Source organism: Amblyomma americanum, chromosome 1 (genome assembly GCF_052857255.1).
Source record: "Amblyomma americanum isolate KBUSLIRL-KWMA chromosome 1, ASM5285725v1, whole genome shotgun sequence".
Classification (NCBI taxonomy): Eukaryota; Metazoa; Arthropoda; class Arachnida; order Ixodida; family Ixodidae; genus Amblyomma; species Amblyomma americanum.
Genome location: NC_135497.1, coordinates 278,440,602 through 278,463,075, shown reverse-complemented (window position 1 = coordinate 278,463,075; position 22,474 = coordinate 278,440,602). Strand labels below are relative to the sequence as shown.

The following is a 22,474-nucleotide window of genomic DNA, read 5'->3' as shown; positions in this document are numbered from 1 at the left end:
TTCTTAAATACTTTGCTTTCAAACTGCTGAGCAACTTCGCCGCACTCCTTGCTCAGTGGTTTGTCATTTTTAATCTTGCTGACCGTTTAGAGTCATTACTAGTTCTTATCAATTTTACAATCAATTTTTTTTGTCCTTCCCATGGTAGCCACCTTCTGGACTCACTTCTAACTTACAAGTGCAGAGGGTTCCTTTTCCTTGCCCATTTTGCCACGACAACCACGGCAGGTGGAAGCTAGTGACATGTGGCTCTTTCCACCAGCCAGGTCGCGAGAGTCAAGTGTACAAAACACAATGCCGCCGTACAATGCCGAACACGCATTCAAATACATCAGGCACTACAAACTGCGTACGAGGAACTGAATACAAGGTTTGGGTGGCTAATTTCCCAATATAAAGTTATAGACAAAAGTTCCAGATATGTCGATTAGCGGGAAAAAAAATTTCTGCATTGCCTCACCAGTCAATCAGCTCTTATTTCACCAGTGGATGCAGCACGTGTGTCCTCTTGGGATTCAATGCTGTTCATTAAGGTTTTGGCCAACTGCACAAAAACTATTTTGCATCGTGCCTGCACACCACAGGCTTTAGTGCACGGCTAAGTAATAATCACACACAGAACACAATTTTTTAGCACGCAATCAATGTTACGCTAAACAAACTACAAAGAAGTACAAAATATGCCAAGACGTGCAATAGTAACGTGCATGGCAGCACAATACGCCATCGCCATTAAGCGATTCCGGGTCGAAAATTGCGCGACATGGCTCCTAAGTCTCGGAAAACCATCGCTGCTGCGGGCTGAAGTTTGCGGCTACGATGGCGGCTCCCCTCTGGTCCCTGTACGGAAGCCACGCAACAGCCGCGTCCAGCGTGGGAGGCCCCTGCGCGGCAAGGGTCCAACACATAGCAACACAAATTCACAAACAAGATTTGTCATGGGGTCTCCACACAACACTTGCTTTGGTCCGATAAATTGTAATGTGCGAAGCAGCACTCGGTTTACCTTCCACACGCTTACCAGCACACAGCAGCACCAGTGGAACATCTGGGAATCTAGGCCAAGCGTTCGATCCGGGCCAGGCCGCGCTGGCTTACTCAGTAACACCGCTAGGTTCTGCATGCTACTGGCGATACTACAAGGCCATCACCGAGGCGGGTCCTACATATCCAGAACATCCCATTTCTGTAATTATTTTTCGTGCTGTTTCTTGCACAAGAGATGCAAGATGACCAGCTCAGCTGTACTAACTTGAGCTGAAGAAGCCACTGAATAGAGAGGCAGCCAGCAAGATTTTTATACCTCTTGCCTGAATGTCGTGGCGAGGTTCAGGGCGAAGGGTTACAAGGTGTCGTGAACCACAGTATGAAAAACATATCGGTTGGAGCACAACCTTCCTTTGAAAAACCTCACAAAACCCAATGCCACACAAAACCTCCCCACAGTATTAGAACCATGACTGAGGTTGAGGCTGAGCTACTTGCTACACAATTTGTACAAAATATACAGACTACTTGGCTTGTTTCTGGTCCATGCCCGCAGCTTGTTTTGCCTCATGGGCGTTCCGAATCTTTCCAAGGTGACCGCAGGTCTTGATATAAGTGGTCCGGAGCACAGATCTTCAAGAAGTTAAACAAGAGCCACACTGCATGGCTTAAAAAGAGACCCTTTTGGCTGTATATTAAAGCAATAACATTAAGCTTTCATTCTGCAAAAAATCTGGCGGCGGCGGTGGCGTAGTAAGTGAAAATTCCTCGGAGAAGCAGCCTAAATGAGCCACCTAGGTCAAGTGACCTAGTGGTGTCATCACAGCGTCCCCACCGGATTGTGAGAAAATTGCCCAGCGTGGCAGATGGCAGTTCAATTATTAATTGGTCGCAAGACAATGCTCGGGAAGAGCAAGCTGGATCTCGAGCCCCACTCGTAGCAGCACTTGCATCGCTGGGCAGTTGCGCATAGCTTAACTGCTGCACTACTGCGCCAGGGGTTGCATGAGGGCTCCCAGAGATCAATGAACGTAAAGTTGAGGATGACAAATTCCACAAATACAGGCATTACCTGATTAACACTATCACATGATACCCTTAAGGTGGAGGTTAAGTGTCCCCTCCAGGTTTCTTTTAACAACAGTGGCACATATCTATAAATAGTTGCATGTATCTATAATGGGTTCAGTGCAAATGCTGAGACATGACGCAAAGTAAACGCGGACACAAGCGCAGTGGTGTCTGCGTCCAAGTCGTTCTTGTCCTGTGTTCTGTGCCAACAGTTATGCTGGGCCTACATAAATATGTATACTGACCATAGGAAGCAGCACCAGAATAAAATTAGCAAAAGATACTAATCGATTTATGGCATTTAATGTCCCAAAGTAACTCGGGCCATGAGGAACGCTAAGGCTCTGAGGGCTATGAGGGACGACCACCTGGGGTTCTTCCCAAGGTGGCCGAAATTTTCAGAGCCCTTCAAAATGGTGTTCCTCATAGCCCGAGCCGCTTTGGGGCGTTAAAACCCATAAACCGATTCGTATTTGTTGTCAAAGACCAAATGAGACATTAATGATGTAACCGTTACAAGATTACCAAATACAACAAATCGAATGCGCACAGAAGACATAAAGCTTTCTTTTTACTGCAGAAGCAGTGCTACTGTCCATCACCAAAACGCCGATCTGGTTGGCAGAACCCTAGGGGGCGGCAGCACACCCACCAGCACCCTGCCCCACCTCATCCCAGTAGATAGGGTGCAGCCCATGTATGCACCACCACCATTGGTCATCCTCCCCATCCCCGCCCACCGCCACCCTTCAGAGGCCTCATTCACCAGGGAACTCTACTTTCCAGATGCACTGTACACCACCAGCCCTCCTACCTCCCCCTTCCACAAGGCCTCAGCCCAGTGGAAGCCTAGGCAGCAGGTGAACAAATATGCAATAGGAAAATTGAATTCATAGAAGCAGTGAGTAAATCAGTTGCCCTCCAGAAGCCCCATTCAACAGCCACCTCCCCTTATCTAGGGGACTGCCCCCCCCAGCAGCCAACCTTCACCCACCTCTCAACCCCACCTGCACCTTCCACTCAACCACCCACCGCTACCCACTCACCTCCACCCTTATTCACCCGTCAGAAAAATTCTCGGCTTAGAGCAAAACCATTCAATAAAATGAAAACATCAAAGTAATAATCTAGGGTAAATAAATGCTTTCGCAGAATTGTTGCCTCATTTGTCTGATCATCAAGTAATCTTTTTTTCTTATTCAAACTGCCAGCCAACTGTACAGAACAGAAAACTTGTCACCAGATGCAACAAGAAGACTGCACACCCTAAAAGCACCCAATAGAATCACAGAAGACCTCCAGCATTAAAAAAAAACAATTATATTAGAAGCGTCAGACAAGAACACAAAAAGAAAACACTTCTAAAAGTAGCAAGTAGGTAATGCAGCTGAATGCTACGTTTCCATTTGTTCACTTAGATTATTTTTAAACAATCCTGCGACATTATTTCCTGTGTCACTGTTTCATTTTCTTTTTTTTTTTTCAATAAGTAAGCTTGATGCAGTAAATAGCATAGGCTAGGGGACATAAATTTGTGCCTTTATCAATATTCTGCAAAAATATTCCACAACCTCCTCTTGTCGCACTTTCCACACTGCCTCAAATGGGAACTTTCCTAGTTCTGAGTGCGGCTATTTTCACTTTTTTCTGTAATGCCACAACGATACTGGCATTGAAGATGGATAAGTGCACAAAAAGCACATTCCATATAACACCTCAGGAAGAGCCATTAATGACTTAAACGTTACCAGTTTTCGTCAGAAGTTGTAGGCCCCTTCCCACTGCAGGCAGGCAGACGTGAAGCGTGGCTCGAATGCACCGCAGATGCACGCTTCGAGCTGCAGGAGTGCGCCCACAGACTACACTCGCAGGCCATTCTTTTTTTCCTGCAGTAAATCAAATTCACTTGCATTATCTTGCATCTTTTCTTTCTTCACGGTGCACTATGAAGCAAACTGAAAGTCAAAGGAGAGTAAAAGTATATAATGCAATTAGCGTAAGAATCAAAACAAAATTAGGAGTAACTATGCACTTGTAATCTGTTATATGCCTAAGAACAACAAGGCTTAAAGGGGTTTCAAAAAGCCTTGTCAGCCCATTCCTCTGATTCCTTTTTTCCCTTTCATATCTTGGTCACTTTATGCGTTGCTTATGATGACATGCTACCTTCGTGTTATTTCCCTTATGAAAATAAAGCAGCACAATCAAAAGGAAAATAACAAATTCAGAGTCCCCCTCTCTGCATTACAAGTCGTCACAGTCGTTTGTTCGCCAATGCAACAAGTGCTGTTAATACCGTACTAATAAGTATGCTTTCTTCCCTTTTTTCAGCACCCTTCAGGCTTGTTTTGCCATTTGGTTTTTGTATAAAATTATCCTTAACGCCTTCTGATGACGAGAAATGCAGCCAGATGGCAGTGAACATTAACATCCGCTTTCGCCCTTAAGATCTTCATTTGTACGCAAGAATTTATTATCTCTAGTACTGAGGAGAACAAGGATGAGGAGAATGTAAAAAAGTTGGAGAGCACTGCAGTCTGCTATGTTAGAGAAATGCAAAGTCACTTGAACCTCAGGAACATTTTTGCAAGTCATCGTTGTCATATGACAGCTATAGAGTGACCCTTGGATGATGTCGGCAACTTTTCTTGCAAGTCATCGTTGTCTGACATCAGAACATATTGGGAACACACTTTACTGTTGCACACACCAAAACGTGTTGACTTCTTGCCCCTCTAACACACTAGAACAGAAGACCCTTCATGGCATATGAATTGCGTGCCCGCCTGGCACACTTAAGTCCAGGGTTAGAACCCGAAATGCTGGAGCATTTCTTTTTTCTAATGGTAATTTTCTTGAGGACATGCTCTGATGACACACTCTGCTGACAGCTCCTGTGACCGCCACCCATGAGACAAGAACTGCTTTCGCATTAAAAACACAGGGAGATTTGCAGCATTATGTTTGAATTTTCATTTGCCACGAAATAATGAATTTTGACAGACTTCTTACTGTATAACAGGTCCTGAATGTTTTGCATGCTTCTTGGATGCTCAGTGCACGCTAAGACAAATATGTGTACACTAGCGTATGCTAGTGTGCTTTATTCTGATCTAATATATGATACCGCCACAACCTGAATGCTCAATGCGACGTCGCTCACTGCCACACTGGGCCTGCATGCGAGTCCCACGACGGCGCCGAGCTGCTCTAGCATTTTAGTGGCATCATGCTTGAAAGGCTGCAGCCCCGAGCCCCTCTTAAGCATTAGCCTCCGGAAGCGGTGTTGCACCCAGCAGGACTTCGGACTCACCAATTGATGGCCATGCGATGTGGCTCCAGGGTCGCACTCCTGCGGCTCCAGGGAGCTTGGGTGGCCGCCAAAGGACGATACGCACACCAGCAGCCATGGCTGCCTTGTCCCTGGTCTAGCAAAGCCACGTTGCGTGCCAAGCATATAAATTTTAGGAAACGCAAAGATGACTGCAGTCAACATGTTAGGAGACAAAAAGCTCACAAATGATTCCAACAACTAAATCAAATAATTACAGTACAAACACAAATTAACCTGCTCCGAGCAATAACCGGTAGAGGATATATAAAACAAACTCTCATTGGAAACGATTCTGCAAACATAGTGGATATTTCGTAAGGACAATTAATACATGTTTTGCAGTTAACTTGGACTCTCAAGAAAAGGTGTCAGCAATACGTGTGAAAATTTATTCTCCCAGAGCTTTTTTTCACTGTCCTGTGTTTTCCGTATGAAGCTATATATTATCCAAGGAATTTAAGCATCTGGTGTCTTCAGCTAAGCAACATGCTATTCACTAGAAAACCACCTCGAGTCCACAATATTGTTAAAGTCAACTAAATAGAGCTGTAAGGCGGGGGTTTATTTAAAAGACCTGGGAGGAAGGGAGCAGCGGCGAAAACAATCCGAGGGCAACCAGGTCGGGCACAGACACACATGGCGATAGCAATACGGCTGACGCGCAGGGCCATCTTCTTCGTTTTCACGAGTTATCTGCTTTGTCTGGGTCATCATCTTCACAAGAGCCACAAAGGCCTGCAATAAATTTGTGAATACCAACCAGCCTTCCCGACATGTGGGACTAAGACCACAGCGTTTGTGCAAACGATAGAGCAGCTAAAAGCATGGGAAACACGAGATTTCTTCTCCGGCACTACACTCCTGGAGCAGAGACTCTAAGACGTGAGAATGGCATGCAGCCTCCACATCAGTGCCAACCCGCTGTGAGGAAGAGTATACTAGGTAAACTAAACATGAACCCTATAAAGTTAATTGTAACAGCCACACATGGCTGGATGAATTCCCTACTTTTTCTCTTTCTGTCTTTCAGCAATAGAAGGCAGGCATCAGCTCACTGCTCACATACCAACTGTTCTCTCCTGTGTTTGCAAAGTTGGTTTACCTCACGAAATAGTTCCCGGGGTTGAAAGTGCTAGTGAGTAAGATGATTTAAACACAATCACAAGTTCTGTGCATCTGTACCACTACGTTTAGGCCTCCTTTAATACTGCAAAGGCATCATTACAAGATGCACAGTGGCATTTCATGAAAGTTGTGCAAAAGCAGAATCATCAGTTGCACCTACATCAGTGCAGCCCGTGAAACTCTTTTCCTGTCTAAATTGGCTCCTGTATGTGTCCTTTTATACTGCCTATACTTACAGTGACATGTCTCCAAACTGTGAACAAAATAAACTCCCTTCTTGCTCTAAAAATGTGCCACTAAAGTTGGCGCATTGCCCAACTGAGCGATCGTGAAGGCAGTGAAATTAGCGATGCCAGCCACTTTTCATCTCCAAGGCACATTCGACAAACACAAGTCAGCCTGTTAAAGCGCCTTAAAATATTTTATTTTGTTTCGACATATGACTCCAGAGGTCTGTGTTCAACATGCGTCACTTCCAAGGGTAGCTACTCGTGTTTATTTCCTTCAATCTCATCTTGCAGTGCATGTGATATTTGAAATCAGTCAGAGAAACCACGGATGTTTATAGCAGTAACCTAAAGAGGTTACTGGGCTTGCTCTAAAACAATTACTTTATTATTTTTCTACGTAATGTTGCTTGAGAATTGTGCTGAGAGCACATTGTAGAAATGAGTGAATATTTGTGCACTCCAGGCATTGAATCGAATAACGCTTTTGCATATACCTTCAAGGCCCAGCACACTATATGGCAACTCAGTAGCTGTGGCGTATTAGTTAGAAACGCTCAAAAATACTCCTTTGGTGATAATAAAAGAAAAATATTAAGTTAAAATGAGGATATGTTTTGAAAAATTATTACACATATTTAATGCCCCGAAGTTTATTCCAAACAGGTGCCATTTGTAGACACTCACCTGGCGCGTCGCTCCAGTTGGGGGTGAATAAGCCGGACAGGTTGAGTCGATACTTGGGCACCACGACCAACGGGTCTGCTCGGGGCGCCAGTATGACGGCTTCCTGAAGTCGCGGCTTCTTGCCGATGAGGAACAGCACCAGCGCCAGCCTTGGGGCTAAGCCAAGTTGCGGCATTGAGATACTCTCGTGTAGGCGTTCTTTATGCCGCTTGCAGGTAGCCATCTTGGAGTGCTGCATTCAGGTATACCGTAGGAAATGTTACGTAGTAAATAAGTAATTTTAGAATTAGAAGCCGTGTTGTGCATGCATAACATCACGTATTGCCCACTAAAAATTCTGTAGTAGCACACAGTGCTGCTGTAAAAAAATACAAGATTGCACTTATGTCTGCTTAATAGCAGAAATGTGAAAGCCTTTCTTTCCTTTACTACTCCCTTCCTTTTTCATTGTTTTTATTTTTTTCTTATTATTTATTTCATTTTTTACTTTTCTCCCTCCATTTTACTTTTTCTATTGCAATCACCTTCATTACTATGGTCACCACTATCATCATTATTGGTATCACTGACTATCACTACCATCATCACTGTCATCTTCACTATCACTATCCCTAGCACTATCAGTAGCTATCATTATCACTATCTCTACCACTATCATTATTTCTAGAACTATCACTCTCCACAGCTATTAACACTATCATTACCATCAATATTTCCAACACTCTCACTATCAGTACTTGTCATTATCGCTATCACTATTTTTTACAATCTATTTATGGTCACCACTATGATTACATATATGTTTCTTAGCAAATGTTGCTTATCAACTTTTACATTTTATTTTAATTACTGTACAACTTATGATTGACAGTTCGTGCGGACTTCTATCCACGCCACTCATGAGCCAAGAAAGGCTTACGCCTTAAAAATAGCAGACAGTTTAGCATGACTCCGTGTAGAATAATGCCGCCAGGTGTCCCCGAGCGGCGCCTTGAGGACAAAGAAGTGAGACGCGCGTGCTCTTTGGAGCTGGAACATTGCTTGATTCCTTGCGGCCTGTGCCTAGCTTTTTGATTCTGCAACCCATTTGTGACATTTTGTGGTGGAGGTGCTGGGTAAAATCGCTCTGGAATATGTCGCACACCCCTCCGAACACCGAGGACCCCAGACCTCTCCCTGTCGACACGCCAGAGCACTGGGTCAGCAGCCGAAATCTTGGACTGCCCCCTGAGCATGGGCTATTGGAGACAACCTCGCCGCCTGGCCGACTGCCTCGTGTACTCAGGCCATTCGACTTCCCCTCGGCGTCTACCCCTCAAAGAGTCATGCAAAGCACCGCGTACTACACCCTCCAGAACCCACGGCTACCAAAGTCCTTTCACGGGACTCAACTGGAGGGTGTGGAAGATTGGCTACTTCAGTTTGAACGTGTCGCCGCATTTAACCAATGGGATGACGCCGCCAAGCTGAGAAACATTGTCTTCAGCTTGGAGGACGGTGCTCGTACGTGGTACAAAAACCGTGAGGACACTCTTTTATCATGGCCTGAGTTCCGTCGTCAACTGCTCGTCGCGTATGTCAGCGCTGATCGTCGGGAGCGAGCAGAACGAGCCTTGCAGTCCCGTATGCAAATACCCAACGAAACGGTTACAATGTACGTCGAAGACAAGATGCGGCTCTTCCGATGGGCTGACCCAGCCATGGCGGAAGCCAAAAAGCTGCGCCACCTAATGCACGGTATTAAAGAACAGCTTTTTGCTGGCCTCGTGCAGTCACAATGGAGCAGGTCCTCCGGCAGCGTTCCACCGCGTACGACCGGCCAGCCCTTGCTGCTTCTGTTACAGAGTCCCTCCCGGTTTTCAACAGCAATACCGACTTTCTCCGCGACATGATCCGCGCTGTTGTCCGTGAAGAGCTAGAGAAGATTTGTGATACGTTGAAACAGCGGCCAGCTCCCTAATGAGCGTTATCCGCGAAGAGGTGCAGCAAGCTACCAGGCCTCCGTCGCTACACGCCGAACCACAGCCTACCCAGACAGACTACTGCCGCCTGACATACGCTGAAGCTCTGCGACGCCCTGCCCCAAATCCACCGGAATTTCCACCGCCCAACCAGACAGACTACTACCACCCGACCTACGCTGACCCACTACAACGCCCTGCCCTGAATCCAGCGGCCTCAAATGGCAAACATGTTTAGTTTACCTAGATGACGTGGTGGTGTTCTCAGAAACCTTCGACCAGCACCTTGAATGCCTGCGGGCCGTGTTGGATGCCCTGCGGATGGCCAACTTGACACTTAAACCCGAGAAATGCCACTTTGGCTACAAAGAGCTCAAGTATCTCGGCCATGTTGTGTGCGCCGATGGCATACGACCGATCCCGAGAAAACTGCCGCCATAACCAAGTTTCCCCGTCCTACTACAAAAAAAAAAAAAACGCTCAAGCGCTTCTTGGGTTTGTGCGCCTACTACCGTCGTTTTATCGCCGACTTCTCCAAGATCGCTGAACCTCTCACCCGTTTAACACGTGACGATACACCGTTCGTCTGGACTGCCGAGAAACAGGCTACTTTCACAGAGCTGCACCAACAGCTGCACACTACCCCTGTGCTGGCTCACTTCGATGAGGAGGCTGCTACCAAGATACACACCAACGCTAGCAACATCGGGCTTGGTGCCGTCCTCGTTCAACATCAAGAAGGCGTGGAATGTGTGATCGCGTATGCGAGTCGCACACTCTCGTGCACTGAAATCAACTACTCCACCTCGGAAAAGGAGTGCCTCGCTGTCATCTGGGCCACGATGAAACTTCGACCTTATATCTATGGTCGTCATTTTAAAGTGGTCACCGACCACCATTCCTTGTGCTGGCTTACCAATCTCCGGGACCCATCAGGACGCCTAGCACGCTGGAGCCTTCGCCTTCAAGAATTTGATTACACAATATTGCCTATAAGTCCGGACGTAAACACGAAGACGCCAACACGCTCTCATGCGCAGCCGTCGAGCAAGCTGATGACAGCGCAGAGGATGACAATCATTTCCTAGGCGTGATCAGCAGTTCGGACTTAGTGGCAAAGCAGCGTGCTGACGCTGACCTGCGGTCTGTCATGGATCACCTGGAGGGCCATGCTTCTAACGTACCTCTACACTTTTCCCGCCACTCGTCCTCTTTTTGCATTCGCAATGGCGTACTGTTCAAGAAAAACTCCAGCAACGGTGACCGTCCCTACCTCCTAGTCCTGCCATCAGACCTCCGCGACATCCTTTCGGCGTGTCATGATGATCCCACCTCTGGCCATTTGGGATTTGCACGCACGCTCGCTCAAGTGCATCAGGGCTATTATTGGCCTAAACTTGCAAAGACCATCCACCGCTAGGTCAGAGGTTGCCGTGAGTGCCAGCGTCGTATGTCACCACCGCTCAAGCCCGCAGCTCCAACCAATTGCGCCACCTCGCACACCTTTTGACCAAGTCGGCATTGATCCTCTGGGCCCATTCCCTGTGTCGTCTTCTGGCAATAAGTGGATTATAGTTGCGACTGATCATTTGATGCGTATGCGGAAACCAAGGCGGTGCCGCGCAGTACATCCTCTGAAATCGCGCGCTTCTTCATACACCACATTGCTTTACGAAATGGCGCTCTGTCCTCCGTCATCACCGATAGGGGCACTGCGTTTACAGCACTGCTCATGCACGAGGTGTTCCAGCTGAGTCACACGAACCACCGCAAGACTACTGCATACCACCCGCAGTCCAACGGGCTCACGGAGCACCTCAACAAAACCTTAGCAGACATGCTCGCAATGTACGTCGATGTGCAGCAGAAGACTTGGGACGAGATCCTCCCATATGTGACGTTTGCCTACAACACGGCGATTCAGAAAACGACTCGATTTACGCCGTTTCGCCTCGTCTATGGGCGTGATCTCCAAACAATGCTCGATGCCATGCTTCCATGCCCCCCTCACGACCAGGCGCTCACGCCAGACGCCGAGGAATTTACCGGGCACACAGAGGAAGCCCGCCAACTGGCTCGTATGCACATCCACCGGCAGCAGGATGCAGAACGCTACAACCAACAACATCGCTTCGTCGAGTACCATCCCGATGACAAAGTGAGGGTATGGACACCGGTACGTCGCCCCAAGTGCGCCCACGTTTTTGCTTCCTTTTTTTTGGATACGGAGGGGGAATAATGCCGGCAGGTGTCCCAGGGCGGTGCCTTGAGGACAAAGAAGTGAGACGCGCGTGCTCTTTGGAGCTGGAACATTGCTTGATTCCTTGCGGCCTGTGCCTAACTTTTTCATTCTGAAACCCATTTGTGACAATATCATGCAGTATATAGTTATGGGTTAAGGTCCTCACGTGCAAAAGCCATTTGACATAAAAGGCCTTTAACATAAAGTCTTTCGGCCTAAAGAATGTCTACCTGAGGTCTTTACTTGGAGTGCATCTACCCTAAACGCCTTTAGCATAAGGCTTTTACGTGAAAGACCTTTACAATGAAAGCATCACCGTGAAGGCCTTCATCCAAGTGAAGGCTGAGGCACACCATAAAGGCAGGTCCTTACGGTGTGCCTTGGCGACTAAATGAGGCCCATTTCACGAGCATGCGATTTTCACCTGTGGTGCTGCGCTTTCTGTCGGTCTGAGACTGGGGAGGGACATCGGTCTAGCTGCAGCCGGCTTTGCGACATGGCGTCACGTGGGAGCTGTTGCCACGATGGAAGCAAAACTATTTATTTAAGCAAAAGCTTTACTATACTCCCCTCCGTCCTCAGCCGCTATCACTTCATGCTCCCCTACCTGAAACTCCAGGGCAGAAAAATCTCCAACCCGGATGCCATGATCCGAACAGCATGTAAGGCAGCACTGCCCATACCTATAAATACCTCATCCAAAAAACTCCTCCAGCTAGGCCTACATAACACGATAGCTGAGCTTATCGAGGCCCACCGACAGATACAATACATACGCCTCAAGAGAACCACCACCGGCCGACACATCCTACACACCCTTAGTATCAAGACACCAGCCACGGATCCCATACAGCTCCAGGTCCGCCACCACATTCACCGGGAGCTATATTTATTAAACCTCTCCCCAAAAATATGCACTCCACCAACCACGAACCCCGCCGCAGAGCTCGCGCACGTGCACTCCACAAACACAATGGCACGGAACCGGATGCCATGCGGGTGGATGCCTCATGCACGGGTGTGGACGTGTTTGTGGCCATCACGAACCCCTACCTACAACCGATTGCCATTCTTCACATATCCCCACTGCCACTTCAGAGGAGGATGAAGAGGTGGCACCATTGCCCTAGCCATCACGCGCACGGAGGCCCGGTATATAGCTATCGGACTCTAAGACTGCCATACTAAATTTTGCTCATGGGAGAGTCAGCGCCCCTGCATTTCGCATACTGAAGTCGCTTGCCGCACACCCACCCCGCCACATGGAGCTCATATGGGTGCCTGCCCACTCCGGGAATCCTGGAAACGAGGCTGCCAACGCTTAGCCCGGGGTTCCTCATCCGGGCACCAGCGGCCTACGATCTAGGGTTCTCACGGGAGCGCATATGTATTCATTAAGTGAACAGATGCAGGCCTGCATAGCCGGGTGTCGGCTCTACCCCCGCCCCATCCCTCCCTCGAAAATTATCACCAGACACTCTGGAGGCGGCTCCAAACATGCGCGATACCCTCCCCTTGTATATATACGCTCGCGCTATCACCAAGTCCACACAAACTCCTCCTGTACTCTCTGCCACCACCCCAAAGCCACTCTCGATCATATCCTTTTCCTCTGCTCGGCGGATCCTCCCCCGCGGGGCCTGGAGCACTTACCACTTTGGAGACTTGGGAAACCCTACTGCGCTCCGAGGACACGCGGCTAAGCAAGCCACCGAAACAGGCCGGGCTACCATGCAGCGTCATGACCCTCCGGGACATGAACGTTTCAGTGCAGTGGGGCCGTGCACGGGCCCAAGCACCTGCGTGTCCTAAACTCCCCTCTGTCTATTAAGGCTTTCACCACCACCAACCCTGCGCAGCTTCTTCGCCGTGCGCGAGTTTGAAGACCAAACCACGTGACAGCTATGACGTCACTCAGCAGGCGCCGCCGAAACCGAGCGTATTCACACGTCTAGCCTTCGAGAGTGCTCGTGGCGACGCAGCTTCCGGTTTTGCTCCGGCGGCCGCCGCCGATCGAGGAAGGGACCGTTCGTTCGGCCGGCACGTTCAGTCCTTCTCCCCGGGAGATGTGGCCTTCGGTGATGCGTGGGGTGCAGCCCGCTGCCGTCTTTTTGAAGTGAAAAGCTTCACTACGCCAGTCAACTCCGCGCTTCGCGCCAGCCGGCTATGTCGGAGCAGGAGTGACGTCACGCACGGCGCAGGTGGCCGCCGCCGACCCCGTCGCCTGTTCCTCTCTCGCTGCCTATCACTACTGCGCAGGCGCCACTAGTACCACCGAGCCACAGGTGTTCCGCCGTTGTGCTGCGCCGCGCCTTTCCTTAAAATCCAAATTTCAATTTTCAGTTGTCTCCTTTTTTTCCTCCCTCGATCCTTTATCCCTTCCTTTACGGCGGGGTTCGGGATTCCACCGAGATATGCGAGACGGTTACTGTGCCATTTGCTTTCCTCAAAAACCAAACAAAACAAGTGAGCCGACAGCGTTCATAGAGTTCATTGGCGTTGACAACCTTGCAAAGACCGTTCATTTTCACCAAAGGAACGTACGGCGCACAACCGGCTCTGTGGGCCAGTGGATACCTCAATCTCACTTTCGCATTGTATATCCGGGATTATCTGGGCTAATCCACAATTTTTTTGGCTGTTCCCCCTCTCGTTTCTTTTCTCTTATATCCCCTCCTATCGCGCATCTTTTTTTCGCCACAACCCCACAAGGGAGCATTGTTTTGGCCCCTTACTTCCTTTTCGACCCCTGCCCCTCTGTCTCCGCAGCCCGGCAGCGCTTCGCTCGTCAATGTCGGCGTCTCGATCCCTGCTGCCCCACTGAATAAGAATAATTAATAATTGGTTTTTGGGGAAAGGAAATGGCGCAGTATCTGTCTCATATGTCGTTGGACACCTGAACCGCGCCGTATGGGAAGGGATAAGGGAGGGAGTGAAAGAAGAAAGGAAGAAATAGGTGCCGTAGTGGAGGGCTCCGGAATAATTTCGACCACCTGGGGAACTTTAACGTGCACTGAAATCGCACAGCTCACGGGTGCCTTAGCGTTTTTCCTCCATAAAAACGCAGCCGCCGCGGTCGGGTTCGAACCCGGGAATTACGGGTTCGAACCCAACCGCGGCGGCTGCGTTTTTATGGAGGAAAAACGCTAAGGCGCCCACTGAATCGTGAATCCAAGAGCAGGGGTGGACTTGGGCGGATCGGTGACGTCGCTAAACTCCTTCCCACATCCATCCATGCCGATGTCCCCATGTGAATACCGAATACCGCTTATAGGCCGTCGGCGTTCATGTTTGTTTGCGTCGGACTCCGATGATTTCGAGGAAAGGAAGGGTGCATATAACTGGATCCCTGGGTCAGTGGACGCCTCAATCGCGCTTTGAGGCACGTGGCGATGGTGTGAGAGACATGTGGCCTACATGTATTAGCGCTGACAACGTTGTGGCAGACACGAGGCACTGCAGCAATAGGCCGCAGTATTAATTGGGAGACCAACCTCTCGCGATCAGCCATTAATTTAATTGCCACCAGGCTGGGCACGCTGCCTATCCGGTGTGCGGCACGCACAGACGCCAAGCCGCGTCTACTTGCCCGATACACCACACCTTTCGCTCTCTTACAAGGTTCAGCAGTAGTTAAACTGCAGCTCATTTTTCTAATCAAAACATACGAAATATTAATGCCTTGCAAAAATACGCAGGTAATAATATCAGTAACATAATTCGTGTAAAGCTTCCGTCGCGTTTATTCATGGCTTGCATATGCCAAAATTGTCCCTCCGACCAAATTCGCTGGGCGCGCGTTGCATGTGAAAGCAGAGACCGAAAATCGCGCTGTGGCGTCACCGACTACGCCGACCATTTAAAGGCGAAATTAAGCCTTTAATGGCTCATAATCGCGGCCATGGATGTGTCCGTCACATCCAGCAACTGAAATTGAAAATTGGTTTTTGTGGAAAGGAAATGGCGCAATTGTGTGTCTCACATATAGGCGGAACCCTGAACCGCGCCATAAGGAAATTCGGGATAAAGGAGGGAGTGAAAGAAGGAAGAAAGAGGTGCCGTAGTCGAGGGCTCCGGAATAATTTCGACCACCTGCAGATCTTCAACGTGCACTGACATCGCACAGCACACGGGCGCCTTTTGCGTTTCGCCTCTATCGAAACGCGGCCTTCGCGGTCGGGTTCGATCCTGGGAACTCCGGATCAGTAGCCGAGCGCTCTAACCACTGAGCAACCGCGGCGGGGTCCAGCAACTAACGAAAGCCTTTTCCTTCCCTTATAGCGCGGATAGGGTGTCCACCTAGATGTGAGACAGGCGTCATTTCTTTTCCTTAAATTGTCCAACGGGCAAGGCGTCGCGCCGAACGGGCGGTGGTGGTCCGTGGACTCCTTGGCAGTGCTGCAACGCGCTATCGCATCCCAATCCAGACGCCTCTTGAACGCAGATATGGAACGATATGCCGCCTAAATGCTCTTTGTAGTTAGTCTTTAAACATCTTCACCACACATCAGCGACACAACCAGCAACACCGCGCTAAAGGCTTCTGCCTCACCGCAATTTAGGTCAACAAAGTGCACCCCTGAATTTTTTCGTTCTAATCGCAGCACGAGGAACGGGCCTAAGTGCCTATGGCGTCTAGATCCACAGTACGGAGTTGCAGCTTCAGTGTTGGCCATGGCCGCAACATTTTAATTGAAAAGCAACGTAGAAACACTCGCGTTCAACGACCGAACTCGAAATCCTAGGAATGGTTGCGAAGCCGTCGATGACAGAGTGCCTCCACGTGAGCGATCAATTTCTGCCCACAACGCACTACAGTATTGTTGACCTCACACAATGGCACATACCCACAAGGGGGATTGGCCATAACCAGGCGTACAGTACATGACGCTCATTCGGTAGCTCCTGCGGGACGATGAGTCATCAGGACAGAGTTTTTCAGAATCAGACCTAGGCATAGCCAATTACAGAAAATACCACCGCGTCCTCCAGGGACGCACAATGTGGTCAAGGCCACATACATTGTGCGGTAGTTTTGACGGTGAATGCGATAAAATAGACGAGCACTGCTCACCTCTAGGCTGTCAAGCAAGCTGGTTGAAAGCCGTTCCTTCGTATCGCGCAGAACACGAACGTCCGTCCAAGAGCAGCCGCTGGCCACGACCTCATCCACTCGCTACGTCAAGATGTCTGCCGTTCCGAGAGCGCAGTCGCGCGCTGTCACGCGCGCGTCGTCTTTTTTTCGTCACGTGCTGGGGTATAAAATCACCGCTGAAACACAAGCAATAAAAAATGTCAATGGCAAATTTAAAAAAAAAATTTAGTATCGAAGATATGAGTATTGATGAATGTAAAACGTGTTCAGAGCTTGTCTTTATTGTCACGCAGTAAGCCATAGATTAATATCCCGTTTACTCCATATCGTTTGGCTGGCATTGCGCTTCATGCGATAGTGTACCGTTTCCATTTCTGTGTCGTAATTTTGCACCGCGGTACACTGAAGACCGTTTGCCGTCGAGATAACTTACTGATGCTACGTATTTTGTTGCTTTCTTGCTTTTACCATCTGTGCTTAGCTGTATTAGATTTTGTCACATATGTTCATTTTCCTCCAATTGTCCCCCCCTCCCCCCTTTAATAATGCCCTTGTGATGCTGCAGGTACTGGTGTAAATAAATAAAATACTCTTCAGAAAACTGCTGGCCGAAAAGGCATTACATCAGTCAGTCAGAAAAAAAAAAAACCTCAGCCTAGGGTCACGAGTGCATAATACGAACCAGGGCAAGCTGGAGCAGGAAAGGAATTTCAGAAACAAAGGTTTCGAGGGGGGGCGTCTCCCTCTCCTCCCCTCGCGATGAATGATTCGTTCCTGTGGGCTGGTAGAGGCGGTCTCTTATCTGTGAATGACCTATGCAATTAAGCCACCGCATACGCTAATAATAGTTAAAGTTGTAAAATGCCATATATACTGTTCCCTCACTGCGACGCGATAAAATTACCTGTTAATCTGCACTGAACACCATCCACTCAAAAGGAGTCGTTTGCCAAACCTGCGTGGCACACTTCCTCTCGACTGTTACAAGACGTGACCCATTGTCATGAGCTGGCCGGGAGAAACAGCAGCACTCCAGTTCTGAGTAATTGAAACATCATGCTGTCCGTGATTGGCGACATCGAGTTACTCGTTCTGGCACGTACAAAAAAAAAATGGTTACTGAAATGGGCACCTTTAGGGAATTAATCTGTGCATTGCGATGCTGATTAGAGGAGAAAATAGTGTCATCATTTTAGACATAAGGTCATTTCAGAAAAGGTAGAAGACAGCATACCGCCTGTTGGATCCAAATTCATAGCATCATTAATGGAAGACTAATGTCAAAAGGGCTCCAGTGTAACAGCATCATAAACTCTTTCAAAACACCTCATGCAGTTACACTGTCAAAAAAAATATTGGCCAGGGTTCAACATGGCTTGATCCCAGTTACACGAGCGAAAGTTCTGTTCAGCATGGTCACCACTGCCAAATCAAATGTCAAAATCAGGTACCCAATGGCCTGTCATATGATCATGTGGTGATACATAGCTTAAGCCATACCACCACGCAGTTAAGTACGGTTTGACCTTGTGAGGCATTGTAGGCCACTGTGTCATCTGCATCGAAATCAGAAAATGTAGCCCGAGGAGCGGAGCTCTCGCTGTAAAATAAAACATATTTAAAGCCGGTTTCAAGTGTTCATAATTAGGCCCAAAAGGGTGCCTTGTGTTTTCATACAGGTTTTACTCTGCGTATTTCACAAAAGAACCGCCCCGAAAATGAAAAAAATAAAAATAAGTGACCAAAAGTTGTTGCCGTGAATCACATGCTATTACCGCCAAGCCAATGGCATTTTAACGCTTCTTACACCCCAACAGCCATCAGGAAAAATGCATGCAATGGGTTCATACTTTGTGTCCACATCTAGTACTTTTCTTCAGCATTCTTTAAATTTACCATTATAACGCCTACATAATGCAACATACCGGTACTACCCGAGCTCTTCATAGCAGTAGACAGGCTGTGTGCACCTATGAAAAACATTTATTTACAGGCAAACCACAACAGTACAGAAATATGGAAACATTTTAATTATAAGAAAACACACCCATAAACAAAGCACAAAGATATTCGCCAATGAATTCCTTAATGCCACCCAATGAACACTAATTCAAAAATTTCAAACAACTGAACTTATATCTACCTAAATTTTCAGAGCAAACAAAAAATTCATGCTTGTGCACCATTATAAACCAGCTTGAGGAACGCTTCGACTGACACGTAACTCTCAGGGAATAAGTGTTCAAAGACATATAATAGCTTGTACACAAACTTAATAGCTTATGCTGACCATCCATAATCCTGACACTATGACAGTTGTGGAGTCAACTACAATGGCGAGCGCGCCGAGCAGTCATCCTCCCCCACGAACAGATTCTCAGCCATCTCAGCATTTTCTTCCAAGAACAACATGCACAGTGCGAGTCTACACTTTACAAAAAAAAAAATTTCACATCAATTTTCTTTGCTCAATGATCCTTACAAAATGCCAACATACTGCTCCTTAATGATGGGTGATATTGCGCATGCTAACGCCAACAGAAAACAAAAATCAGCCCATATGACGAGCCAGCGCCAGCTGTTAGTCCCTGAACTATTCCAAAGAAGTGATTGTGGTTTCAGAGAAAACAGCTCTAAGTGGCAATATAAAAACAATTTTGAGTTAAAATGCTACCTGTTAGAAAATGGAATGAAGGTGGTCAGGCCATGCAATTAATTCTGCACAAACTGCAAAGGGCCAGCACAAAAACCACCAGCCTGGCTGGAACATAAGTTGACTATACATGGAAGAAAACACCACCACAACAAAGACGAAAATAATAGCGCACTTCATTATGGTTTACAATCACACCAACAACAAGTCAGAAGTAACATTTGCTACTACAGTAGAAAACATAGTATTTGTGCCAAAGTGAGCGACGCAACCCCTTCCATGACAGTGGTCCACCGCAACACAACACAAAGTATGCATTTATCTACCCCGCATATGACATCTTGAAAGGTAGGCAGCAGTGCTAAGTTTACATATCTCCCGTGTCCGCAGCAACTAAATTCAAAAAGCCATCAAGAAAAATTTGCCCGAGGTCACTAAAATACTTCACGGAGAGCACCCGGGCCAGTCCGTGCATGATTCTTTGCAAAACAAGGCGCAGGGCAACAGGAGACAGACAAGATGACACAGGCACAGCGCTGACAAATGACTGAGAAATTTATTGCTTTGCTTGTAATAAATAAAGGAAGCACCATCTAAAATACAAAGGAAAGTCATGGAATCGTCATCAGACCCATCTGTTGTGATTATTCATCCAGATAGTCAATTTCATTTTTCATTAACGTTAGTGATGATGTGCCTACGCAGATTGAACAATTCGTATGCATGATGTACGCCTCAAATATCTCGCTGTCATGGATCACAGGAGAACGCTGGGACTGAAGGAATAGACCGGACAACAGCTGAACGCACACGCACACGCATTTAATAAACCCTACACCACACAGGCACTAGCACACAAAACTAATTAAAAACACCAACAAAAAACACAAAATCTGATGGTACTGGTACACACAATACTGGACCAGTTCGAGACTACTAGCATTCAGTGTTAAAGCTCACAGTTCGGTGCTGAGGAAGTGTTGCGTGGGTCCAGGCAGTAGCGTCGGCGCTGAGGTGACCTTCGAAGTGTGAAGTGCTGGTGTCGGATGAACACCCGATCAAAGCACTGGTGGAAGCAACATTGGCGTTGACGTTGGCGTTGGAGGGACCACCAGGGCGATGCAACTGGCACGTGGCAGCATCGTTTGTGATACCCCTGGGCACAGGAGGTGGTTGCGTCAGCCGCTGAATCCCCGGAATAGGCTCAGGACTGCTGGGGCAGCAGCCGGCGTTGCTCTGTCCCAACCAAAGTGTCCCTGACCATCAGGAGCCTCCACTTCTGTTTCCCCCATGCATATTATCATCCCTTCGAGCTTTGAAACCCTCGGCATTGATACATGTCATCCTTTTCATCTCCTTCTCTTCTCCGTGAACCACCTCTTGCCACGCCCCCCGTCGAATAATTCATCTTCTTTGTTCTTCAATTGGCACACTTCATCCTTACCGTCTTCGTAGTCTTCTTTTCTCCTTCAAACTTCTTTGTCTTTTTTGGCCTTTTACATGTGACACTCTCAAATTAGCTTTCGATTATATTTCCTCAGAATTTTACATCATCAGAAATGTGTAATGCACTCACAGTCCAACATGCGTCTTGCTTGCCTGCTAACATATCCTATCTCAACGTAGGAGACATGTCCCATTAGAAGAATGTTGACACACAAACCTGATTGTCCAACATATGACGCTTCACATTACAGAATGATCTCCTAAACTACATCACTGTCACAAGCTATGAATTTGTTTCTGGGCTTCATCTTACAGCGGGCAGTTTTTGAGGCACCTTGGTTGACCATTCTGCACAACCGAGATAATTTGGTGGGCACGTTACGTACTAAGTTCACACCAGCCCGCCCGACCTCTTTTGTTAGTACGTGGCTAACACCATGCCCATACAGTTTAAAAGCTAACTTCTATTCTTCTTTCTGCAGCCTAGTAGGAGTAAATCGAAAAATTTCTTTCATTAGTGGTGGTTCAACAGCGCAACAGCACACGCAGACCACGTAGGCATGGCAGTAAAGAAATCTTGTTATCATAAAATGATGCCCAGTCTCTTAGCCCAGGCAGACAGATGTAGGGAAGCTGGTTTCCCGGACTCAGTTCTCGTTTCGAGTGCAGACAAAGTCCGCCGTTCCCTGAAATCGTCTGCAAGTACCTTGGGGCTGGAAAAGGGTTCGGAAGAAGGGACAAGGGTAGTGGTTATGCCATATGTCCACAAGCTGTCGCACCGGATTAAAAGGGTGGGGAGCAAGCATGGTGTAAAGGTTCTGTTCTCTGCAAATAACAAACTAGAAAGAGTGGGGCCGGCAATTCAAAGAAGGCATGAAGGGCGCAGAAGAAATGCTTGCAGCATAAACCATGAAAATAGATATGTTCCCTGCAAGACGGGCGTAGTGTATCAAATTCCCCTGTCCTGCAGCCTTACATACATAGGACAGACTTGCCGCTGCGTTAACGTGCGGCTCATGGAGCACGCTAATTCTTTAACGAAGAAACTAACCTAGCTAAACATTGTTTCACGTGCAAATGCACGCCGTTTTTTGATGACACTGATGTCCTGTTCGCTCATCCTGACCAGCACACTCGCGAAGTAGCTGAGGCATTTCATATTATCAGAAAAAGTGAAGGATGCGTGAGTACGCCATCTGTTTCATTATCGCCTCGAGAAATCAATATGCTACATAGTGGGGAGCGGTCCAGCGGATGCACACGTGCTTTTAAAGCGGATTTTACCATGTGCTATCACTATGTGTCTTGTTGACATTGCGCATGTGCGCTGTTTTTTCCGTGACTGTATATATGACGCGCTTCTTCCCAATAAAAAATCAGTTGTAAGTTCAGCGCTGCTTTGTGTGTCTCGTCTCCTAGTTGGTCTGTGTGTGCTGTTGCACTGTTGAACCACCACTATGCATCACCAACTAGCCCAATCTGCAGTACTTTCATTACCTTGAAGCCAAGGCAGCAGATTATGTCATGTGGAAACCAGCTTCACGTAACCTTCATGTAATGCTTGGGTGCAGTGTGTTTAAGAAAAGGGGACTAACACTTGTCAGGCATCCATGCCTTTTCGTCAGCCTCCTAGACAGACCAACTTC

General features: G+C 47.7%; 1 protein-coding gene across 2 annotated transcripts in view; it reads right to left on the bottom strand.

Annotated features, from left to right (window-relative positions):
* Positions 1 to 623: 623 nt before the first annotated feature.
* The window catches only part of LOC144115159 (uncharacterized), a 34,529-nt gene continuing 12,678 nt past the window's right edge, over positions 624 to 22,474 (bottom strand). Inside the window, exons 3-7 of one of the 2 annotated variants that reach the window (XM_077649338.1) lie at positions 16,709 to 16,905; positions 7,432 to 7,663; positions 5,372 to 5,486; positions 3,807 to 3,944; positions 624 to 884 (exon numbers count right to left, since the gene is read on the bottom strand). In XM_077649338.1, the coding sequence (XP_077505464.1) occupies positions 815 to 884; positions 3,807 to 3,944; positions 5,372 to 5,486; positions 7,432 to 7,654 (546 nt within the window). In that variant the 5' untranslated portion in view covers positions 7,655 to 7,663; positions 16,709 to 16,905 and the 3' untranslated portion in view covers positions 624 to 814. Of the gene's footprint in view, positions 885 to 3,806; positions 3,945 to 5,371; positions 5,487 to 7,431; positions 7,664 to 13,287; positions 13,493 to 16,708; positions 16,906 to 22,474 lie in introns of those variants that run through there. The other variant, XM_077649337.1, reaches the window with a different exon arrangement.